We start from the raw sequence: 20,656 nt of genomic DNA, 5'->3' as shown, positions 1-20,656 counted from the left end.
AGAGTTTTTCGGTGGGGATATTAAGACAACACGGGAATGCAACTGTTAACAGTAAGTTGCATTTTTGCTACGTGTGCATTTCATGTCTTCTGGAATTATTATTACAAATCCTGACAGATCCACCCGCAAGCCTCAATAATATTTCCAAACCCGAAGCTCCGCTGACCTGGTTCCTCGGGTTTCGCTCGACAAAATCCCCGATCAAAAGCAAAGGCAGCCCTGTTTTCTGAAGCTTTTTTTTATTTTAAAAATTGCCCATTATTGATGAAACAGCTTGACAAAGAATTTTTAAAGCCAAAATCCCTTGACGTTTTTTTCCCCCCAACAAGGTAAAAACGGAACGGGAAATAACAAAAGACGGAGGTGCTGCGGCGGCGGCAGCTGCTCGACGGAGGTCGGCCGAACAGCTTTTGTGTTTTGGCGTCGGCTAACAATAGTAAAACCACTTTGAATTGACGAGGGGTTCAGAGACACGCCGGAAGGGGGAAAGCGGTTTGATACAATCCTCGTTGGAGGACGCACGGCATGCGCAAGTGGGGGGGAGGCAAATTGAAGGACCCCTATGTGACTCAAGGGGGCCATGCGGAGCATAAAATCTGGGGTCTGGAGGATTGACATTCCCATCTTGATCTAAAGCAGGGGTAGTCAAACTGCGGCCCTCCAGATGTTCATGGATTACAATTCCCAGAAGCCCCTGCCAGCATTCGCTGGCAGGGGGCTCCTGGGAATTGTAGTCCATGGACATCTGGAGGGCCGCAGTTTGACTACCCCTGATCTAAAGCCTGTCCTGCGTAGCCCAGGCCAGCATGATCCTGTCAGATCTCAGAACCTCAGCAGGGCTGACCCTGGCTAATATTTGGATGGGAGACCTCCAAGGATTTGGAAGTTAGTTCCTCCACTGAACAGTAGGGGTCATGATGGCAATGTCCAACCAGCTCTGAAAGTCCCTGGCTAGTGTTTGGATGGGAGACCTCCAAGGATTTGGGTGGGAGTTCCTCCAAGGAACACAAGAGGTCATATGCAGAGGCCGGCAATGGCCAACCACCACCTAACGTCCCTCACCTGGCTACACTACACTCCTCAGATCTCCTGACTACACCGCACAGGGCATGTGTTAACCAGGTCACTATTTCCTGTACTTATCGTTAGAACAAATGGCTCAGCATGCCTAGACCTTGGGTAGAAGAGGAGGAGCTAGTTCATTCTAAAGGTGTAGAGGTGTTATAGCTCCCTGAATGGGGCAACTCTCTTTTCCCTTAACCGGGAGCTGTCGTCTGACCCTTCCTCTGTCTCTCTTCCCTTTGTCCTGTCTCACTATCCACATGGCTCTTCAGGGAGTCACACATCTCTACAGGCTCCTCCTGGACACCATATTGGAGCTCACCACTCTTGTGAGCCCCTATGTTTGACAATGCCTCCAAACTCTGCCCGGAATCCAAATGCTGTCTTACAGTGGGGGGAACCAAGTCAACTGACCTAGAAATCAGTGTCTCCGCCTAAGGAACACCATTTTCCATTTCTGAGCTACCCTGCAACGACATTCCCCCCCCCCTCCTTCTCAGCTGTTTGATCAATAATGGGCCATTTTTTAAGACTTCAGCCAGAGCTGAACGGGGTGCTGAGTTCCACATTTTTGACCCAAAGGACCTGTCCGTCTTCCTGTCCATCGGCCGAGTCCTATTTAATCTCGCTCGCTGTTAATATTTTCCAGCGTCCTCGTCTTTTCTGAATCCAGCCGCTCTGTCAATACTCGTTAGGCAGCTGATGTTTTTTGTTGTTTTTTTTTTAAAGCTACCTCAGCTGATCTGTTTAATCGCTGGCCTCTCCACGTCTAGCCTCCGTCCCTCTTGTAATCCCACAATTTATGGTCCCGGCTATTGCGGATTCCCTCCAAGTCAACTTGTTGGCTGGCTGTGTCATAACTCAAGAACGTTCTTTTACAAAGCGGGGAGGGGCTGAAGCCGAGGAGGGAAAAGAGTCCCAGACAAAAATAAGAATGCAATGAACTTGGAATCCTAGAATGCAAGAATAGGAAGGGGCCATGCAGGCCATCTAGTCCAGCCCCCTGCTCAAAGCAGGATCAGCCGCAAGCATCCAGGAGAAGGATCTGTCCAGCCGCTGCTTGAAGACCACCAGTGAGGGGGGGGGAGCTCATCATCTCCTTAGACAGCCAAACTACTTGGTGAAAAAATTTCCCCTGCTATTCTAATGTAGTGTAAAGCCATTCCTGCAGGTCTTGTCCTCAGCTGGCAACAGAAACCTTTCCCTGCCTTCCTCCAAGTGACGACCTTTCGGATACTTCAAGAAAGCCGTCCTGTCCCCTCTCAGCCTCCTCTTCTCCAGGCTGAATGTTCCTAAGCCCCTCAGCCTTTCCTCACAGGGCTTGGTCCCCAGGACCTGGATCATCCTCATCGCTCTGCCCTGTACCCTCTCAGTTTTTTACACCTCCTTTTGGAAGTGAGGCCTCCAGAACGGCACCAATGATCTGACCAATGCGGTACACAGCAGGACTATGACATCTTGTGATTCTGTTGTGATGCCTCTGTTGATACAGCCCAAGACTGCATTTTCCTTCTTAATCGGCTCATCGTCTTTTGTCTTTTTTGTACGCTTCTCCCCACTCAACGTCACCTCTGATCTAGGCCTTTAATACCTTCTGCATCGTAGGATCCAATGTAGCAGCCATGGCATGGAGCTGTACTGCAAGTGCCTTGGCTTATTGCTTTGTACCCCATGGTCAACCTGTCATGGCACAATGCCCTGTGAATAAATGCTTGGACTTTCCTGAAGAGGAGATCAGTTTACATGAAGGCAATAACCGTGTTCAGATATGCTGCAGACTTGATGGTATACTATAGAGTTTAAGAGAAACCGAAGTCCTAGAACGCTCTCATGTCCACACTGCATTCTCTCTCCTTCTCAAACGCTGCCCCCTCTGGGCACTTTGCAAAAATTTCCAGGAAAGTTCAAACCAGAACAGCATAATGTGAGATCATACAAACAGATGGGTAGTGAAAATCACCCTATCTCCACTGACAACAGAAGCTAATCTTCTGATTGTGTAAAAAGGTAGTTAGGTACAAGCCCAATGGTCCAAACCCATGTGAGAGCTTGTGGGAGCAGACCGAGTGAAATGATTGGGGGTTAGATTAGATGGGCTGTATGGCCCCTTCCATGTGGTTAAGAGCAGCAGACTCGAATCTGGAGAACAGGGTTTGAGTCTCCCACTCCTCCACATGCAGCCAGCTGGGTGACGTTGGGCCAGTCCCAGTTCTCTTAGAGCTGTTCTCACATCAGTTCTCTCAGAGCTCTCTCAGCCCCACCTACCTCACAGTGTTGTGGGGAGAGGAAGGGTAGGCAATTGTAATCCGCTTTGGGACTTCCTCGGGGAATGAAAAGCGGGGTATAAAAAATCCAGCCCTTCTTCTTTATGGTCCTAAGATTCTATGACTGGACATTGTGTACAAAATGACTCCATGGGCCATTTTGAAAAATGACCAGGGGGAAACGTCTGGAATTTCATAATTTCCCCGAGGCCACAAAATGATGACGCCTGACCTTCCCATCCGTCATTCCCCCGACAGCCGCAGTAATCAACAGTCGGAACATCCCAGGTCTAAAAAAGAGGAAGGAATCTTATTATTAAGTCAGAAACTTCTGTCTGAGCAGCAGGGTTTCCTGGGGATTGCTCCCCTTCCCTTCCTCCAAACAGCTTTGAATAATAACGTCTCGCTCAGCGCCTGAAGATGCCCGTCAGTTTTTCCCCGGCTCGAGCAATTGCACCCCAGATATATGGGGACTCGGTGTAATAAATGACCATCGAGGCATCCCATAAATCTCATTCTGTCTGAAAAGGATAAATGTAAAGCAAACATCCCATAATTTAGTGGTAGCGTTAAGCCATAAATAAATAAATATATGTATTTTTTATAAAAGTCCAAAATAATGACGCTGTCGGCTTTCGCTACGCTCGTGAAGCAGTGCAAGGCGATGGGGACGCACGGCACGTCAGAGTTTTGAGGGAGGTCGGACGAGCCCGCTGTAAAGTTTATGCGCTAACGCCGAGGCAGGCTGGTTTGGCTGGCAACAATGAGGATCAGAACCCAGAGCCTCTACATCTATATGCTGACGACGATGGTCAGGCTGTTCAAGAAGGCGCTGTGGCTCAATATGGAAACTTAAGTCCCTGGTCCAAATGTCGGCATCTCCAGTTAAAACAACCAGGTAGTAGGTGTTGTAGAACAGGGATAGTCAACCTGTGGTCCTCCAGACGTTCATGGACTACAATTCCCATGAGGCCCTGCCAGCGTTTGCTGGCAGGGGTTCATGGGAATTGTAGTCCATGAGCATCTAGAGCAGTGGTCCCCAACCTTTCCGAGGCTGGGGACCGGCAGGGCATCGGGCCACGCCCGCGCGGGCCACGCCCGCGGATCTGGCCGCGCCCACGCCGCGCCCGCGGATCGGGCCGCACCCGAGCCGCGCCCACGGATCGGGCCGCGCCCACAAGCAGCGCCCGCGGATCGGGCCGAGCGGGCGTGGCCCGCACGGGCGCGGCCCGGCCCTGATTCCCTCTCCCCGCCCTCCCGCAGTAAGAAGCTTCCCGGGCCGCAAGCTTGCGGCCTGGGAAGTTTTTTACTGCGGGGGCGGGGCGGGGAGAGGGAGCTGCGGCCCGGTGCCATGGCCTTTGCGGCCCGGCACCGGGCCGCAGCCCGCAGGTTGGGGACCACTGATCTAGAGGACCACAGGTTGACTACCCCTGCCCTAGAGGACACATGAGAGGCATCAATACTCCCCGGAAGCACGTACAGGAATATGAGAAATCCCTTCCTGGTTGGAGGACAATAGGATTGCCAATCTCCAGGCGAGGCCTGGAAATCTCCAGGTGACCGAGATAATTTCTCCTGGAGAAAATGGCTGCTTTGGCGGGTGGACCCTGCTGAGGTCCCCGCCTTCCAAAACCCTACCCTTTTCAGGCCTTCCAGGCTCCACCCCCCCAAACCTCCAGGCCTTTCCCAATCCAGAGGTGGCAGCCCTCAAGGCAGGCAGTAACAGGTGGAGGACATTGGGACTGAATTTTCGTTGTACAGTTTCTTATTGCCTTTCAACTCCCGTGAGTTGCTTTGGGAGCCAATTTTTTTTTTTTGGGGGGGGGGGAAGCAGGATCAAAATCATAACCCTTTTAAAAGGGATCAGCATCTATCTGTGTATTTGGGGGGGGGGGGGAGTAACGCAATTTGTTCTCGGTGAGCTTCGCTGCCCTGGCCGCCGTCAGACGCAAATCTGTTTTCGTTCTTTGCAGTATCATTTCGGCGGTCATCAAACTCTTTCCCCAAAGCTGGGAAGCAAAACCATCTGGCTTCAGCTGGGAGCCTCCTGCCCGCTTCCTTCGCAGGGAGAGACGGAGCAGAGGTGGGCAGGCTTTCAAAGGACGGGCCCGCCAGAAGACGCCAAATGAGCTGCTGGCCACTTTTGTTCTTTCTTGGCCCCGACGCCCGTTCCGAAGAGCCTTATTTCATCTTTGCTCTTTGGCAAAGGCGGGTTTTCAGTTTTAAAGAGCGATAACTTGGGGACGGGGCGGAAAGGAGACCTTCTGTAGAGGGAGGGGGACAGGACCAGCTCTCGACAATCTTAACCTGATTGGCCCAGGCTAGCTCAACACTGTTCATTCGCAGAAGCTAAGCAGAGTTGGCCCTTATTAGCTGTTGAAGGAGGGACCACCAAGGAAAGTCCAGGGTTGCTACCTAGACAGGCAATGGCCACCCACGTCTATGTTGCAATATACACAATCTGTCATTTGCATGATTCAACAAAATATGGGAAATGTCCTGCAGGGGGCAGCAGAGGAGATGTGTAATTCGCATATTTAGGTCTGCAGCTTCCTGATAAGGTTCTCCCCCCCACCATAAAAAAAAAACATTGTATTCTTTTAGGCAACTTCTCTTTGCAAGTCTAAAGGCTGCCAACTCTTTGTTCACCCCTTGCCTCTAAAACCCTATGAGGTCACCATGAGTCAGCCCTGACCTAGATTGGCCCAGGGTAGCCCAAACCTTTCATGTTTCAAAAGCTAAGCCCTGGTTTGTACTTCTATGGGAGACCACAAAGGGAGTCTACAGTGGCTACGCAAAGACGGGCAAATGGCTAACCACCTCTGCATGTCTCTTGCCTTGAAAACCCTACAGGCATTGCCATAAAATAACAAGCTGAGTGGATATAGCTCCCATTTCTTTGGGTTTAATTCTGACGGGGAAACATCATGAAAGAAACCAACATACCAATATCACAGAGTGATGGGCAGATGTACCCTTAAGTGCGGAATGCTGTGAGATAGGTAGGAGAGAGGGACAGAGACCCCAATCCCTCAGACAGAGGTCAATCACTGCACCACACTATAGTTAAGACCAGGGGTAGTCAAACTGCGGCCCTCCAGATGTCCATGGACTACAATTCCCAGGAGCCCCCTGCCAGCATTTGCTGGCAGGGGGCTCCTGGGAATTGTAGTCCATGGACATCTGGAGGGCCGCAGTTTGACTACCCCTGGTTAAGACTTTCACCCTGGTCTCAGTCTGGACTACAAGCTGTATTTTCTCCGCAGTTGCTATCAGGCCCTATTCATCTAGTCCCAGAGTGACCAAACTGTGGCTCTCCCAAAGTCCATGGACTGCAACATCACGTGCAGGTGCTCATGGGAATTGTAGTCCACGGACATCTGGAGAGCCACAGAGAGCCCTGGCGTAATCTTTACCATCTTGAGATAGAAATATGCTGATGCGAGGAACACTCTGAGGTGCAGCTGCCAAAACAGCCACCTGCCCTCTGATCGGCTCTGGAAATACCCCTCACCTATAAAGCTTTGAAATGGAAAAAAAGGAACGTGGCCCAGGCCTTTCATCTTGGTGGTGGGGGCATCTGCATCCTGGAATGAGAACCCTCCTCTGGAAAGCAGCCAGCAGAGGTGTCAACCCCCCCATCAAGCACAAATGGACCCTTCTCTCCAGAACCAACCAACCGGGCCTACCTCAGAATGAACTGGTCCACCGTGAGGTTGCTGGTGACGGTCACATGGGCGCTCACCACTTCTCCTTGCTTGACGGGCTTGGAGGGCAGCCAGACGACCACGTTGCCGTCCAGACGCAGCTCCGTCAGCTGGGAGCTCTCCGTGGTCCGATAGAGACTGACTGAGCCAATCCTCTGCAAGTGAGACATGGTCTCCCCCGTCCCTTCCTTCCCCGGCCGGATGGCATTGCCTTTCCTGAGATCTTCCGTGGTGCATTCCCCGTTCTCGTCGCCCGGCTGGATGGTGTAGTACAGTTCAATAGAGCTCGGGTCGGAAGGATCGGGGGCCTTCTTGCGGCCAGCGACCACCGTCGGGGGGCTAAACCAGGTGGGCTGAAGTTCTAGGTCAGCGACACATAACCCCAGGTCACCCTTTAACCGGCAACTGCCCCGGACTTCCCGCGTTTCCCGAAAAGCGAAAACTCTCATGCAAGGCAGCTGGTCGTTGGACGAATAATCATCCCAGTCTCTCCCGACAACATAAAAGAGAACCTGGACCTTGGGCTTGCTCAGGTAGACTTTGTCGTTCATGACGTACGCTTTCAGTTTCCAGTTGAACGTGAACTTCTCGGTGGGCCCAAACAGGTTGGCGCTTAGGAGCAGGTCCTGAGGCACCGCGTGTTCGACCGAGAATGGCCCATAGCTCGCGTTGACCACGGGCGTCCTCTTGGCTTTGTACGTGAAGAAGGTCTCCACCCGGGACTGCAAGCTGGAGTTTCTCATGAAGTCCTGGTTGGCTTCTTTGAGGAAGAATGACGTCTCGGCCCCTGAGATCTGGTATCTGACGGGTAGATAGGTTGGGAGGGAGGAAAATTTCTGGACGTTGTCCAAAGCTCCCCGGCCCACTGTCGCTGTTGGGGAAGAAGAAGAAGAAGAAGAGGATGAGTGAAGAAATGAAAAACCCAGTAAGAACAAAGATTCTGTTGGATCAGGTCCATGGTCTATGTCAGGGGTAGTCAAACTGCGGCCCTCCAGATGTCCATGGACTACAATTCCCAGGAGCCCCTGCTAGCTTTTCGCTGGCAGGGGCTCCTGGGAATTGTAGTCCATGGACATCTGGAGGGCCGCAGTTTGACTACCCCTGGTCTATGTTGTCCAACTTCCTGTTGCTCTAGGGTTTTCAAGAAAAAAAAAAAAGTTGGTAGGATGGGGGGCTATCAGCTCCAGGTTGGGAAATTCCTGAAGAGTTAGTGAGACAGAGAAGACCATTCACCACTTGATCTCACTGACCTCTCCCTAGGAGACAATTCTCCTGTTTCCTGCTTCTTCCTTCTTTTCCCCTCCTCAAGCCTGCGACATGGTGGGCACAGGGATGCCTCCTGCATCTCTCCCCATCCAGTTATTCAGATTGGATTAGGCATCGTCTCTTTATATTTCTGCACGTAGAATTAAGCTTACCAAGAAACAGTTCTGATATTAGCTAAGTAGAACCGCGGGGTATGCAATTTTCTTTGTGATTTTTCTGACCTCGTGCCCTCAGGTGCACACTGTGCTTCTCACTCTGCTAACTTTAGAGCTATTTAGACTTCCCCACAACGCCTATCAATTAATAGTCTATCAATTAATGGGCTCTGGCCATTTAAACCTTTGTCAGCTGAGGCTCCTCTCACTTCCGAAGGGCGTGGCAGGGAGGACCGGCCAGCTGACATCACTTCCTGGCACCTCGAAGCCTGAAAAAGATTTTGGTGATACCTCCATGGCCAAAAGGTTGGGAAAGGGTTGTTTTATATTCACACACTCAATTTAGGAGGGTCATCTCCCTCCCCCCTCTTTTCCCAAAGCACAGATCGATTTTCACATGCTGGCAAAACGAAACGAAAAGCCCGCCAGTTCTAAATAGGGACTCCTCCCCAACTGTTCCGAAAGTTGACTTTCGCTAAGACCCCGATCGGGGCTGTGGGACGCAGACCCTACTGCTGCTCTGGGAGCGTGAAACCCTGCAAGGCTCTCGAAGGGAGGAGAGACGGAGAAAGAGACTTCCTTCCGATAAAGCCAAGGAAAGGACGGGGCGAAATTGCAACAAGAGACAGAACTCCAAAAAAGGGTAATTTAAGGTGAGGCACCTTCATGTTTAATTCAGGGACACGCATTAGACGGTGGAGTGTGTTGATCCCCAGATGAGCACGCTGCCATTAAGAGCCAGGGGGGGGGAAATGCAATAAAAATAGGAATAACAAACAGGGGGGAAGGCAGCGGGGGGGGGATATCCACACTATGGTCTGCCAAGGGGTAAATTACTGCCGCACGGCTCAGTCCTGCCTGCCCGTCTGCCTTCCTCGTGGTGTGTCAAACGAAACCGTCTCCCAAAGGGGAAACTGGTTGGATGCAGAGTCAAGAAGCTGCTCGGAAGTCCCAAGAACACAGGACACTGCAGCGGTTCTCAACCTGGGGGTCACAACCCCTATGGGGGTCCATCGACCCTTTTCCCAGGGGTCGCCGTGGCTGCCGCAGCTGCAGCCTTGGCAACCCAAAGGGGGTCACAATATTAGGAAGATTGAGAACCACTGTGATACTGCCTTAGAATATGCAAACCACTGGCCAGGATCTTCAGGCCGAGGTCTTTCCCATCACCTCCTGCCTGGTCCTTTGACTTGGAGGTGCTGGGGATTGAACCTGGGATCTTCCTGCTACACCACTGAGTCACAACCCCTCCCAAATGGACACCCAGTCCTAGACGAGACCAAAACCACTGGGATCCCCACCCCCAGTGAGTCTTTGTCCTGGCAGGATTCGAACTCCGGCTTTGTACTGCTGCCTCCACAGCGATAACCACAGGCCCTGCACATTTCCCTGCCTGGCTTCACCGGTGGGTCTTCTTCGTTAACATGACAGTAGATATTCCTGATGGTGAATCCGACCCTTCCCCCCCCTCCATTTAAAAGCTCAGAGGAGGCAGGATGATATCTCCGAAAAGGACCCGCCAGAGCTGTGAAGTCTGACCATCTTGACAGACCCTTTATTAAAAACCACGGGTGTCGGCTGAGTATCTTTGTGGGGGGCTTATGACTATCCCACGGCTGCGAAGTCAAAACCAAAATGCCGGGGGGGGGGGGAGGGAGGGAATGGCATTTCGATTTTTCACCCCGGGGAGGGGGAGGGTTGGAAATCTTGCTGACATTTCAAGGCTTGGACGCAGAAGACTGGCCAGATACCGAGGGACCAGCTGTGTCCTTGGGGCCAAGATCCCTCCCCCTCAGTTCCTAAACCAAAGTCACGCCGATTCCAAACACCAAGCCTGTCTTCTCTGACTAAGTCCTCTTTCCAGATTCAAGATTTTGACAGGATTTGGGAACTAGGCTGCTCCCTATTACTGTCCACATCTCTTTCCGTTCTTTTTCTTCAAATGATAGCATCATGCCAGAAAGTGTCATAAAGCAGTCTTCGCACAAATAAGAACTCTAGAAAAAAAATGAAGAGTCCTGCTGGATCAGACCAGATCGGTCCAGCTAGCCCAGCATCCTGTCTCATACAGTGGTCAACCAGTTCCTTTGAAGGGCTAACAGGGTATGGAAGCCAAGACCTTCATGAGAACATCAGAAGAGCCCTGCTGGATCAGACTAGGGGTCCATCTGGTCCAGCCTCCTGTCTCACACACTGGCCAGTTAGTTCCCCCGGAGGGCCAACAACAGGGCAGAGAGGCCGAGACCTTCAAAAGAACATAAGGAGTGTCCTGTTGGAGCAGACCAGGGGTCCATCTAGTCCTGCATCCTCTCTCACACAGTGGTCAACCATTTCCTCTGGAGGGCAACAGCAGGGCATATAAGTTGACACCTTCCTAAGAATGTATGAAGGGCCCCGCTGGATCAGACCAGTGATCTATCTAGTCCAACAGCCCATCTCATACAGTGGCCAACCAGTTCTTCTGGAGGGCCAACAACAGGGCAGAGAGGCCGAGGCCTTCATAAGGACATCAGAAGAGCCCTGCTGGATCAGAGCAATGGTCTATCTAGTCTAGCTTCCTGTCTCACACTGGGGCCAACCATTTCCTCTGGAGGGCCAACAACGGTAGAGAGGCCAAGACATTTTTAAAAACTTAAGAAGAGCCCTGCTAGATCAGATCACAGGTTTCCCAACCCAGAGCCTAGGTTTAACCAAAGCCAAGGGAGCGTGACCAGGAAGGAATCCCCCCCCCCCTGCTGCCCTGAGCATCTCTCCTGCCTCGTTTGGATCAAGACAACTGCTTGTCACCTGCAATTAAAATTAACCATCCCAGTTGGTTCTGTGCAGGGAGAGGCACCTGGGTTAATCTGTGCCGTGTGGCGGCCCGCAGCTCCCTCTCCTTGAGACGCGCTTATCAAGTTAACAACACGTAAAATAGGTCAGATGTTTTTGGCAGGAGGGGAAAAAATACAATGCAGATGTCTCCTAATTAGGCCTGCATTGTTGCCATGTTTCTCCTGTCGGCCTGCTCTATTTAAAGCGTGGCGTCGACGTATTAGGCTGGCTAATTAAAAGGAAGAGGCGCGGAAAGCCTGACAAGGCCTGGATCCGTCTTCCCGACCACTGACAACGGATCCCAAGCCCTCCCATTTCAATTAGGGCCAAAGTCGTTCGTGGAGGAATCGGATAAATGGGGAGCTCCAAACTCAACTTAAATGTCTTATTCTGGTTCAATAGAAGCTACAGCAAGAAAATATTCTCCTGGGAATTTTAGACAGGACCAGGCTAGGAACTTTACTCTGCACTGCCCTGGGAATTTGCCCGAAAAGCAAACCTGTGACCGGCTTGCTGCTCCATGTCGCCACCAACGTTGCTGGCCAGAAAGAGGTACTGCGGCTAGTAATTTCTTGGATTTTGCTCCCTGCCTTTTCATCCATTAGGACTTTCACAGCAGTTTACACATGAGAAAATAAGAGAAGCCAAGTTGGGGCAGTCCAGTGGCCCATCCATTCCACAGTGGCCAAAAACTGGGGCCATCAGGAGGTCCACCAGTGGGGCCAGAACACCAGAAGCACCCCCCAGCACCGAGAAGACAAGAAACTAACAAACCAAAGCATCACTGCCCCCGACATAAGAAAACCCATGTTGGATCAGGCCAATGGCCCACCCAATCCAACACAGTGGCCAAAACCCAAAGGCCATCAGGAGATCCAACAATGAGGCTGGGAGGCTTGAATCCTTCCCACTGATACCTCCCAACCCCAAAGACTACAGAGCATCACCACCCCAGACACCACCTGCTCCATCACATAATATATTTCCGGTAAGACCTAGGAGGAGGAGCTGCTCTCAGTGCCGCTCAGCGCATAACACCCACTCAGGGTGGCTGCCCCGCCCCTGAGGGCCTCCTCCTCCAACCGGCTTGCCTGCCTGTTCAGGAGCCAGCTAACTACCTTCCGTCCACCACCCCTGACCACCCCCTCCTACTTCGCTCTGAGGCTCGGAGGCTGCAGATCCCTGCTGCATGAGAGCTGACTGCTGATGAGTTCCCTAACAGCCTTTCCAGGTCCTGGGGGGAGGGGGAGGCCATCCCCAGAGTTCTTCCATCCCCCCCCCAGTCTAGCTCCCACTGTATTCCTGAATGCAACAGGCTTGGCCCCTAGTCAGAATATAAAACAGTAAAATCGCAATCAAACACCAAATTGCCTGATTCTCTTATTCCTATGGGAGAAAGCTGGGGGTTGGGGGAAGGGCCCTGGGACCCTGGCTGAGATCCAACTGGGTGGGTTTAAAAAAGCACCAAGGGAGCAAAGGCGGTTCTGTTAGCACATCCTCTGAGAGGAGGTGCCCAAACTCTTGCAGTGAGACTCCTCTACCCAGGTCTGAAGCCCCTGGTCTTGGTCCACAGCCGAGGGCAACCGGCTGTGAAATCGTGTTTGTAGCACAGCATCAAAGCTACGAGTCGGTCCACCTTTAAGTGCTCGGCTGGGGATTTGGGATGCACTTCAAAGGCCAGCATGCCTCTTCGGCCGATGAGGCTGCCAACTTTTCCTATCACTCCCCCCCCCCCCACCCGCTGTTGTTCTTTTCAGAGAGAAGCCCAATAAATCTGCCCTTTTCTCCCACCGCCTGAGACTGGGATCCGGTTGGGTCCCTGAACCCCCCCACCCCCGCGCGAGGATTTCTCCACCCAATGGAGCAGCCCTTTAATGAGAAGCGATTAAGAGGCAGCCCACTGGCACCCCTTCCCCCGTGTCTCTCCCCCTCTTGCCCCAACTAACACACGAAACTTGGCAATCTGAGCCAAGGGTTGAACTCTGACCTCCCGCCTGGCAGCGCACCAGACTAAAGTCAACATCTCTGGCCTGGTTTGCATTACCCGCTCCTTATTAACATACAGAAGAGTCAGGTTCTTGCTTCCACGCAGCCGGCAGAAGAGGAAAACTTCAGAAGAAAGGGGGAGGCCCTCCCCGATTGATGTCTGGCTTTGGAACTGAGCTCATAAAAAAAGGGGGGACTAATTAGAACCAGGTTATTGAGTAGGGGGTCTCGAAAAGAGTCTCCGGAGCCTTCCAAACCCAGGCCGCAGGAAAAGAAAGCTTCGGCCTGAGTTCTCATGGAGGAGGAAGAAATATCCCTGGGTATAGAAGAGCAGTGGGTCAGGGAGAGAAAGAATCTAGCTAGGCTTCTGTGTGCTAGGAATCACGTGAACCCGCATCTCCCAATTACACAGAGGGCTATTGCCAGGAAGCTCTTCTGATGTTCTTAGGAAAGACTCGGCCTCTATGCCCTGCTTCTGGCTGTCCAGAGGAACTGGTTGGCCTTCTGATTGGCCTTCAGGATGCTCTTCTGATGCTGTGAGATGGACAAGTGGTCTGATCCCGCAGGCCTCTCTGTCCTGTTGTTGGCCCTCCAGAGGAACTGGTTGGCTACAATGTGGCACAGGATGCTGGACTAGATGGACCACTAGTCTGATCCAGGAGAACTGATATTCTTATGAAGGATCTCACGCTTGGACCGGGGGAGTCTGCCACCCTAGCACCCATTCTAATAACCTTCAATGGACACCAGCAAGGGTGTTGGCAGGCACCCCAAGACCCGTGTTAAGGACCCGTGGCACACAGGATCTGGTTGGGAAACAGGAACACGGGCAAAGCCTTCCCAATTTCAAGGTCCAAAAGCAAAATCTCAGAATCGCGTCCGCCTCCTTTAAGCTTGGGACACGAGGGGGGGGGGGGAGAGAGGAAGGCCTGCTAATCCCCCCCTTTCTTGTTTGTGGAACAGAAGGCGGTCACTGAGTTTGCGTTTTTTAAACTCGTCATGCTTTATAGAATCTCTCTCCTCCCCCCCTTCTCTTTTCCTTGCCAAAGGTGATCTCATTTCATTGCTCAGCCGCTCTGGCCGAATTGAAAGCAGAGACGGCGAGGAGCCAACAGGGCTGTTCTCGTTTACTGCCGCTGCAGCCGTGTAGGTACGTTGGGGGGGGGGCTTAACCTGGGGCAACGTGGGGGCCTTGTGGCTTGAAGCCCCACAGACGCCAAGCGAAGGGAGCCCCTCGGAGTCCTTCGTGACGGAGCTTCTGTGCTGCCCCAGGATTCTGATGCTCGAGAGCTTGTTTTGCCCCTGCCTAAAAAGGGAGATGTGCTTGCTCTGGAAAAGGTGAACTTTCGGTGAAAAGGTGCAATACCTGCTGTGAGCTCCAGGCCTTGGTTGGCGCTCTCCAGTACCTGTGGGTGATTTTCCAGGGGACCCCCAGGTCCCACCTGGAGGCTGGCATCCCTACCCGAAAAGCAGCCCTTTCCTCCAGGGGAACTGACCTCTGTAGCCTGGAGAGGAGCTGGAATTCCAGGGGATCGAGGTTGGGAACCTTAAGGGTGGGGTAGCCCTTCAATCTAATCACTGTGGGAGGGCATGCCAACAGGAGGCTGGGGGAGGTGCTGCTGAACTCAAACTTTGTCCCACCGCTTCAGGCCAACACGGCCACCCACCTGAATCTACCTGAACATCTTGTTACCTCTTTAGGTGTGACTGGACTGGAATCCAGCTCTACTTGGACTGTGTGCATGCACGTGTAGATCTTTGTTGTGGTTCCCCGCATTCTCAGACATCAAGCAGAGCTGCCTCTAATTTTGCTCACTCTTCCCTGTTCAAGCCCCATCCTTTCCCTTAAATTGTTGACAGCTGCCTTTCCATCTCCAGGGTCTCAGCTTTGCTAGTCTACCAGCAGGGGGAGCTCTCTGAGTGTTGGTTGGACAACATCTCCCTCCAAAGGTAGAATCCCCTCTCTGGCCAGTCTGGTGGTCCCATCTCTTTAATCTTCAGGTTGAACCAAAGGTCTGCAGACTCCCTTTGCATTGGAGACCAGAGGAGAGAGTGGCAGATCTCTCCAACCCCTTCCTTATTTCCTCGAAACATGGTTCAAAGGGTAGCCCCAGAGGGAGCAAAGATCGGCACAAAAAGTAATTCGTCCATGAAACGAATTTTCATCACCTTTCTTCTGACCTCTCTGGAAGGGGACTGAGTGGAGCACATTTTGTGTGTCCTCCCTCCAAGGAGCTCAGAATCAGGCACATGATTCTGTGATCTCCCGCATTTTATACTAAGAACAACACTTGGAAACTGGGATGAGATCAACAGCATGAAGAAGAGGAAGAGGAAGAGGAAGAAGAAAGTCAAAGTTACCAACAAGATAGTTTTAGAGAGAAGCAAACCAACTATGTCATTAGAAGGGAAGATATAACGGCTAAAGCTCACTTACTTTGGACACGTCATGCGATCAAACTCACTAGAAAAATCATTAATGCTCAGCATGGTCAGCCGCAAAAGGAAATGTGGTCGCCGAAGGATCTGCTGGCTCGACACGATCAAAGCCGACATAGGGATGACCATGAACCAACTGAAAGGAGCAGTCAGAGACAGGGGCGCATGGCAAAGACTTTCCTATAGAATCGCCAAGGGTTGGACACGACTGAACGGATGACATCATCATCATAATTTCTCTACCAGGAGTCTCAAAGCAGTTTACAATCACCTTCCCTTCCTCTCCCCACAACAGGCCCTCTCTTAAGTAGGTGGAGCTGAGAGAGCTCCGAGGTTGCTGCTTTGTGAGAACAGCACTATCAGGACTGTGACTGGCCCAAGGTCACCCAACTGGTGGCATGTGGACGAGCCGGGAAACAAACCCAGCTCGCCTGATCTGAAGCTGCCACTCATAACCGAAGCACCACGCTGGCTCTCACGGCCCGGGCGCCATACTTGATGGGGCACTCTGAGACCTGTCAAGCCCCTGCAGGAAGTGGGAGCTAAACTCCCTGATCGGTTGGCCATTGCCTGCCTGCACATCATGACCCCTAGTGTTCCTCGGAGGAATGGCTCCCCCCTAACCCAGCTCCCATTCCGTTCAATGGGGCTCATGTAGGAATGATTTCCAGGAATTTCTTACCCCCCTGCCCTCCCAGGCATGGGTTTTAGAGCCGTTCCAGCCCCAAGCACTGGGCCGCCCCAGATACCGTTCCAATGAGTTATCGGTGCTTATCAGCGATGGTTTTTGAAGCTCGGCCAGCCGACCTTTTCTTTTTCAAAGTTATTCAAATCCTCCCCCCCAACCGCCCCCCCTTTTAAAAAAAGAGTTAATTTTCCAGTCATCTTTGACATCTCCCATGCAAGCATCTTGAAACACTTAAGCCCAGAAAAGAAACCCTGTTAGACGGCGGAGAGATTAAACCAACATGTTTCCAGGCTGGGATGAGACGGGGCTCTGGATTGCATGATGATGGGGAACAGGAGGGAGTGGAGGGAGCGGAGCGAGACTTCCACTGCCACATGTGTGGAACGGGAGGTGGGGAAGAGTTCAAAGAGTTTTTAGCCCCCCCCCCACAAAAAAAAGAAGAAAGTTCCAATTTCAATCGCACATGCAGGCAAAAATTGGGGCCGGGCCAGGTTGCGCATCTCAAAGGCGTGTGGCATCGTGTTGATTTGTATGGGGAATGGCCACCATACGGAACACCGCCCAGAAAATTTAAACAATAAAGGCACACAATGTACAATCATGCCTTTCCAAAGGGTGTGTGTGTGTGTGTCAAAGTTTCGGCATTTCCAGATCTTTAGCCATTCGGTTGTTTCCTTCAATTGGTCTTTGTTGACTTCCTGAACTGAATTGCCTTGCGGGGAGAGGAAAGGGAAGGCAACTATAAGCCACTTTTGGACTCCTTCGGGTAGAGAAAAGTGGCATATAAGAACCAACTCTCCTTCTTCAAAGCGTCACTGCTCTTGGTCAGAAAGCTCTCAATAGCCAATGGCTCATAGTCCTCCCCAGAAATTCTCAGGTTGTCAAACGCATCCTTTAAAGAAAGGATCCTCTTCCGGAAGGATTCACCCCAATAGTAACACTTTCCGCTATGCCCAGCGTCCGCAGAGATACTGGCAGCGAATATTCATCTCAAGCATGCCTGGCGTGGTAGCGACCCAAAGGGTGTCCCTTTACCATAGTTTTTCAAAAGTGCGTTCTCCTTTGGCTTCTACCCAACAAATTCCCTGCATCTCTGCGGCCTTTCCGCTCCCCAGAGAGGAAGTGATACATTCCCTAACATCTGGCCAGACGTGGGGTTGGCTGACCTAGATAATCTCTTGTTGCAGCTGGGCCCCGGCAAACCATGGAGGAAGAAGACATACGAGGGGACAAGGAGAAAGTCCCACAACACCGAAAGCCAGATCCTGATTCGTCCCCATGAGGACCCTTCTCTAAGGCTGGTTCTAAGAAATACGGGGAGGACTTCACAGTCTCAGTGTGGACGTGCTGCAATTAACGTTCTCTGGTTTTCACCAGTATCTGTACCGGCTTGATATGCAGAGGCCGTTCTGTGACATCAGCAGCCATTCCACCACTCACAGCCTGCCTTTCAGACCTATCCGTATATGGCAGGGAGAGCGCAACAGAAAGTGTCAGGAAGCGATTGGCCAAGGAACAAAGCAAGCACGCAGGGGGTGCCGTAATGACCACAGACATAGACAATTTTGAGAGATTCATAAAGGAGAGGTCAGTCAGGGGCTAGTAGAGGTACTGACTACGAGAACCTCCAGGGCCAGAGGCAGTAAACATAAGAATCTCAGTGCCAGGAGACATCATCAGGGGAAGACCTCCGTTTCTGGGTCCTTTCTTTGCTCCTCCAGGGGAACTTGTTGGTCACTCTGTGAGACAGGATGCTGGACTAGATGGACCACTGGTCTAATCCAGCACGGTTCTTAAGTTCTTATGAAGGCCTTGAACAAGGCTCCTCAGCCTCTATGCCTTGTTGTTGGCCCTACAGAGGAACTGGTTGGCCCCTGTGTGAGACGGGATGCTGGACTGGATGGACCCTTGGTCTGGTCCAGCAGGGCTCTTCTGATGTTCCTAGCCCAGAGCTTGCTCTTCCCCGTCACCTATAACCTGTCTTTCAATAGCTTCACTTTGAAAGATAGCCCTAGTCTTTTGGAAGGTTTTCCTAATTTTGGGAGTGTGGGGAGGCCAAAACAACAGCCGGCGAAAGCATGCTCCTTCAGGTGAACACCATGGGGGGCACTCCAAAGCCGTGCCCCAGAGATCCTTGGCTATAAATGGAAAGAGGAGAAAGGCCTGCCCCACACATCAGCCCAGCATTGGGAAATAATTAGAGGGAGCCCCCATCCCTCCTCCCCCCAGTTCTTTTTTGGTGTGTGCGAGAGCAGAGTCCTTTTAATAATGGTCCCGAACTCCAGGCTTAGTGATTACAGCTTTCTGGTGATTAATCAGCTCCAAAATCAACTCCTCCCCCCCTCTCCCTCCCTCCTCCCACTCGCTGTCCTTGATCATTTCCCCGACAGCCCTAAGAACAAAGCCAGGTGTTGCCTTGGGGCATCAAAGCATTTCTAGGGGTCTTTTTGGGATGCTCTCCCCCGACTCTGCAGCTTCACGCAGCTCTCAAAGCCTTCCCACAGGTGGAACAAGCGTCGTTTGCCCCCTCCTCCCCGTAAACCAAATCCCCTTCCCCCACTAAAATGGGTGAAAATATTCTTCCCACGAGCCGCATTTTTATCGCAGGGGCCCTGGAGAAGAGGCGGCCCTCCGCCAATTTTCCTTCTCCAAATTTCTCCTGGGCTTGGCAACCTCAAATGATCTCGGTTTGTTTTCCAAGTGGGACCAAACCACATTAATCCCTCCTTCCCCCCCACCTAAATCCCAAATATTAGCAAACATTGCCCCTGCATAAGGCAGGTTTGAGTTGTCTGCAAAAGCAGAAGAAGCAGAAGCAGAAGAAGAGTTGGTTCTATGCTCCATTTTTTGCTGCCCAAAGGAGTCTCAAAGGGGCCTCCAATCGCCTTTCCTTGCTTTCCCCACAACAGACACCCTTCCTGGTAGGTAGGTGGGGCTGAGAGAGCTCTGACAGGACTGCTCGATGAGAACAACACTATCAGGACTGTGACTGGGCCAATGTCACGCAGGTAGCTGCACGTGGAGGATCGGGGAATCAAACCCAATTCCACCACTCTTAACCACTGTTGCCCCCCTGGCTGTTGTTACCTGCCCCAAGCATAGGCAGGGCAGGTTATGAAGATAGAGATGAGCAAGATGAACGAACAAATTATCTGTGACTCTCAGGTGGAGATGTCGCTTTGGGTGGAGAGAGATAACGCCCCCCCCCCGCCACCCCTAATCTATCACAATTTCCTCAAACCCCGTCATCACAGAACCGGCCTTGTTGAGCAGGCCTACGTCCCCACCAACCTGGGGCTACCTTTATGGAAAGGTGTTCTACCCTAAATACCCCATCGATAACGTGCATCCTTTTGCCGTCCCCGACCCACAGCCAGCGTGAGTGCGGCCCAGATAGGAATGATTAGTAGCATAGCGTCCAGGAGGCTGACCTCTAATCCCTCCACGAGACGGGAGAAGCAAGGCTTTCCTGCACATTTGCAAATCAGCTTTCCGGGCTAGATTGCCCGGTGCGGTAATCACTCGATCGTTCCCGATTCCGTTCCATCTGTGCAGCAGAGGGTCAGGGCTGCCGAGATACAGGATTACAGCCATCTTGACTCCGAGAGGGGGCGGGGTGGGGGAGAGGAAGGAGGGGTGGGGGGGGGAGCATACTTTGCAGATGACATTCCACAGAGCGAGAACAGGGAGGCTTTAAAAAAAGAAACTATGAGAAAAGAACGGATCAGCTTGCAGAAATAATAGCTAAATGTAGGGGCCAGCAGTTGAGTAATCGCGGACGTGTCCGAAGCGCGTTAAGAACATAAGAGCATCAGAGAAGTCGTGTTGGAAGAGGGCGATGGCCCACCCCGTCCAATGGTCTTGGGTCTCAGGGGCCCTCATGAGGTCCACCAGCAGGACCAGAACTCAGCAGCTCCCCAACAAGCAGCAGGAATACAAAGCCTCACCTGCCCCAGACATTAGAACAGAAGAGAAGCTATGCTGGATCTGGCCAATGGCCCATCCAATCCCACCCTCTGTATCCCACAGTGGCCCAGACCCAGGGGCCATTCAGGAGGACTAATAGTGGGACCAGAACTCCAGAAGCTGCCTGGAACAGAAGTCAGAGCACGCCAATGGTCCATAACTATCCGTCTAGATTTCTCTTTTCCTACCATGGAGGAAATGCCTCAGGAGAACCCCAACCAAGGAAGAACTGTGAGGTATCTCTGAAGGAGACTTATTCCCTGGCCGTGGGTTGGCCTGCCTGGATATCGGATGCTGACAGATGGGCAG

The 20,656-nt window shown here is 52.1% G+C and overlaps 2 protein-coding genes across 4 annotated transcripts in view; both read right to left on the bottom strand.

Annotated features, from left to right (window-relative positions):
- The window catches only part of LOC143823215 (uncharacterized), a 575,613-nt gene that overhangs the window by 384,618 nt on the left and 170,339 nt on the right, over window positions 1-20,656 (bottom strand). The gene's annotated exons all lie outside the window — the stretch shown is intronic.
- The window catches only part of TMEM132C (transmembrane protein 132C), a 156,367-nt gene that overhangs the window by 90,175 nt on the left and 45,536 nt on the right, over window positions 1-20,656 (bottom strand). For 2 of the 3 annotated variants that reach the window (XM_077307995.1, XM_077307993.1), the window contains exon 2: window positions 7,016-7,904. In XM_077307995.1, the coding sequence (XP_077164110.1) occupies window positions 7,016-7,776 (761 nt within the window). In that variant the 5' untranslated portion in view covers window positions 7,777-7,904. Of the gene's footprint in view, window positions 1-7,015; window positions 7,905-8,638; window positions 8,704-20,656 lie in introns of those variants that run through there. The other variant, XM_077307994.1, reaches the window with a different exon arrangement.

This window comes from Paroedura picta, chromosome 13 (genome assembly GCF_049243985.1).
Source record: "Paroedura picta isolate Pp20150507F chromosome 13, Ppicta_v3.0, whole genome shotgun sequence".
Lineage (NCBI taxonomy): Eukaryota > Metazoa > Chordata > Lepidosauria > Squamata > Gekkonidae > Paroedura > Paroedura picta.
The sequence above is the reverse complement of the archived record's forward strand: the minus strand, read 5'-3'. Positions and strand labels throughout refer to the sequence as shown.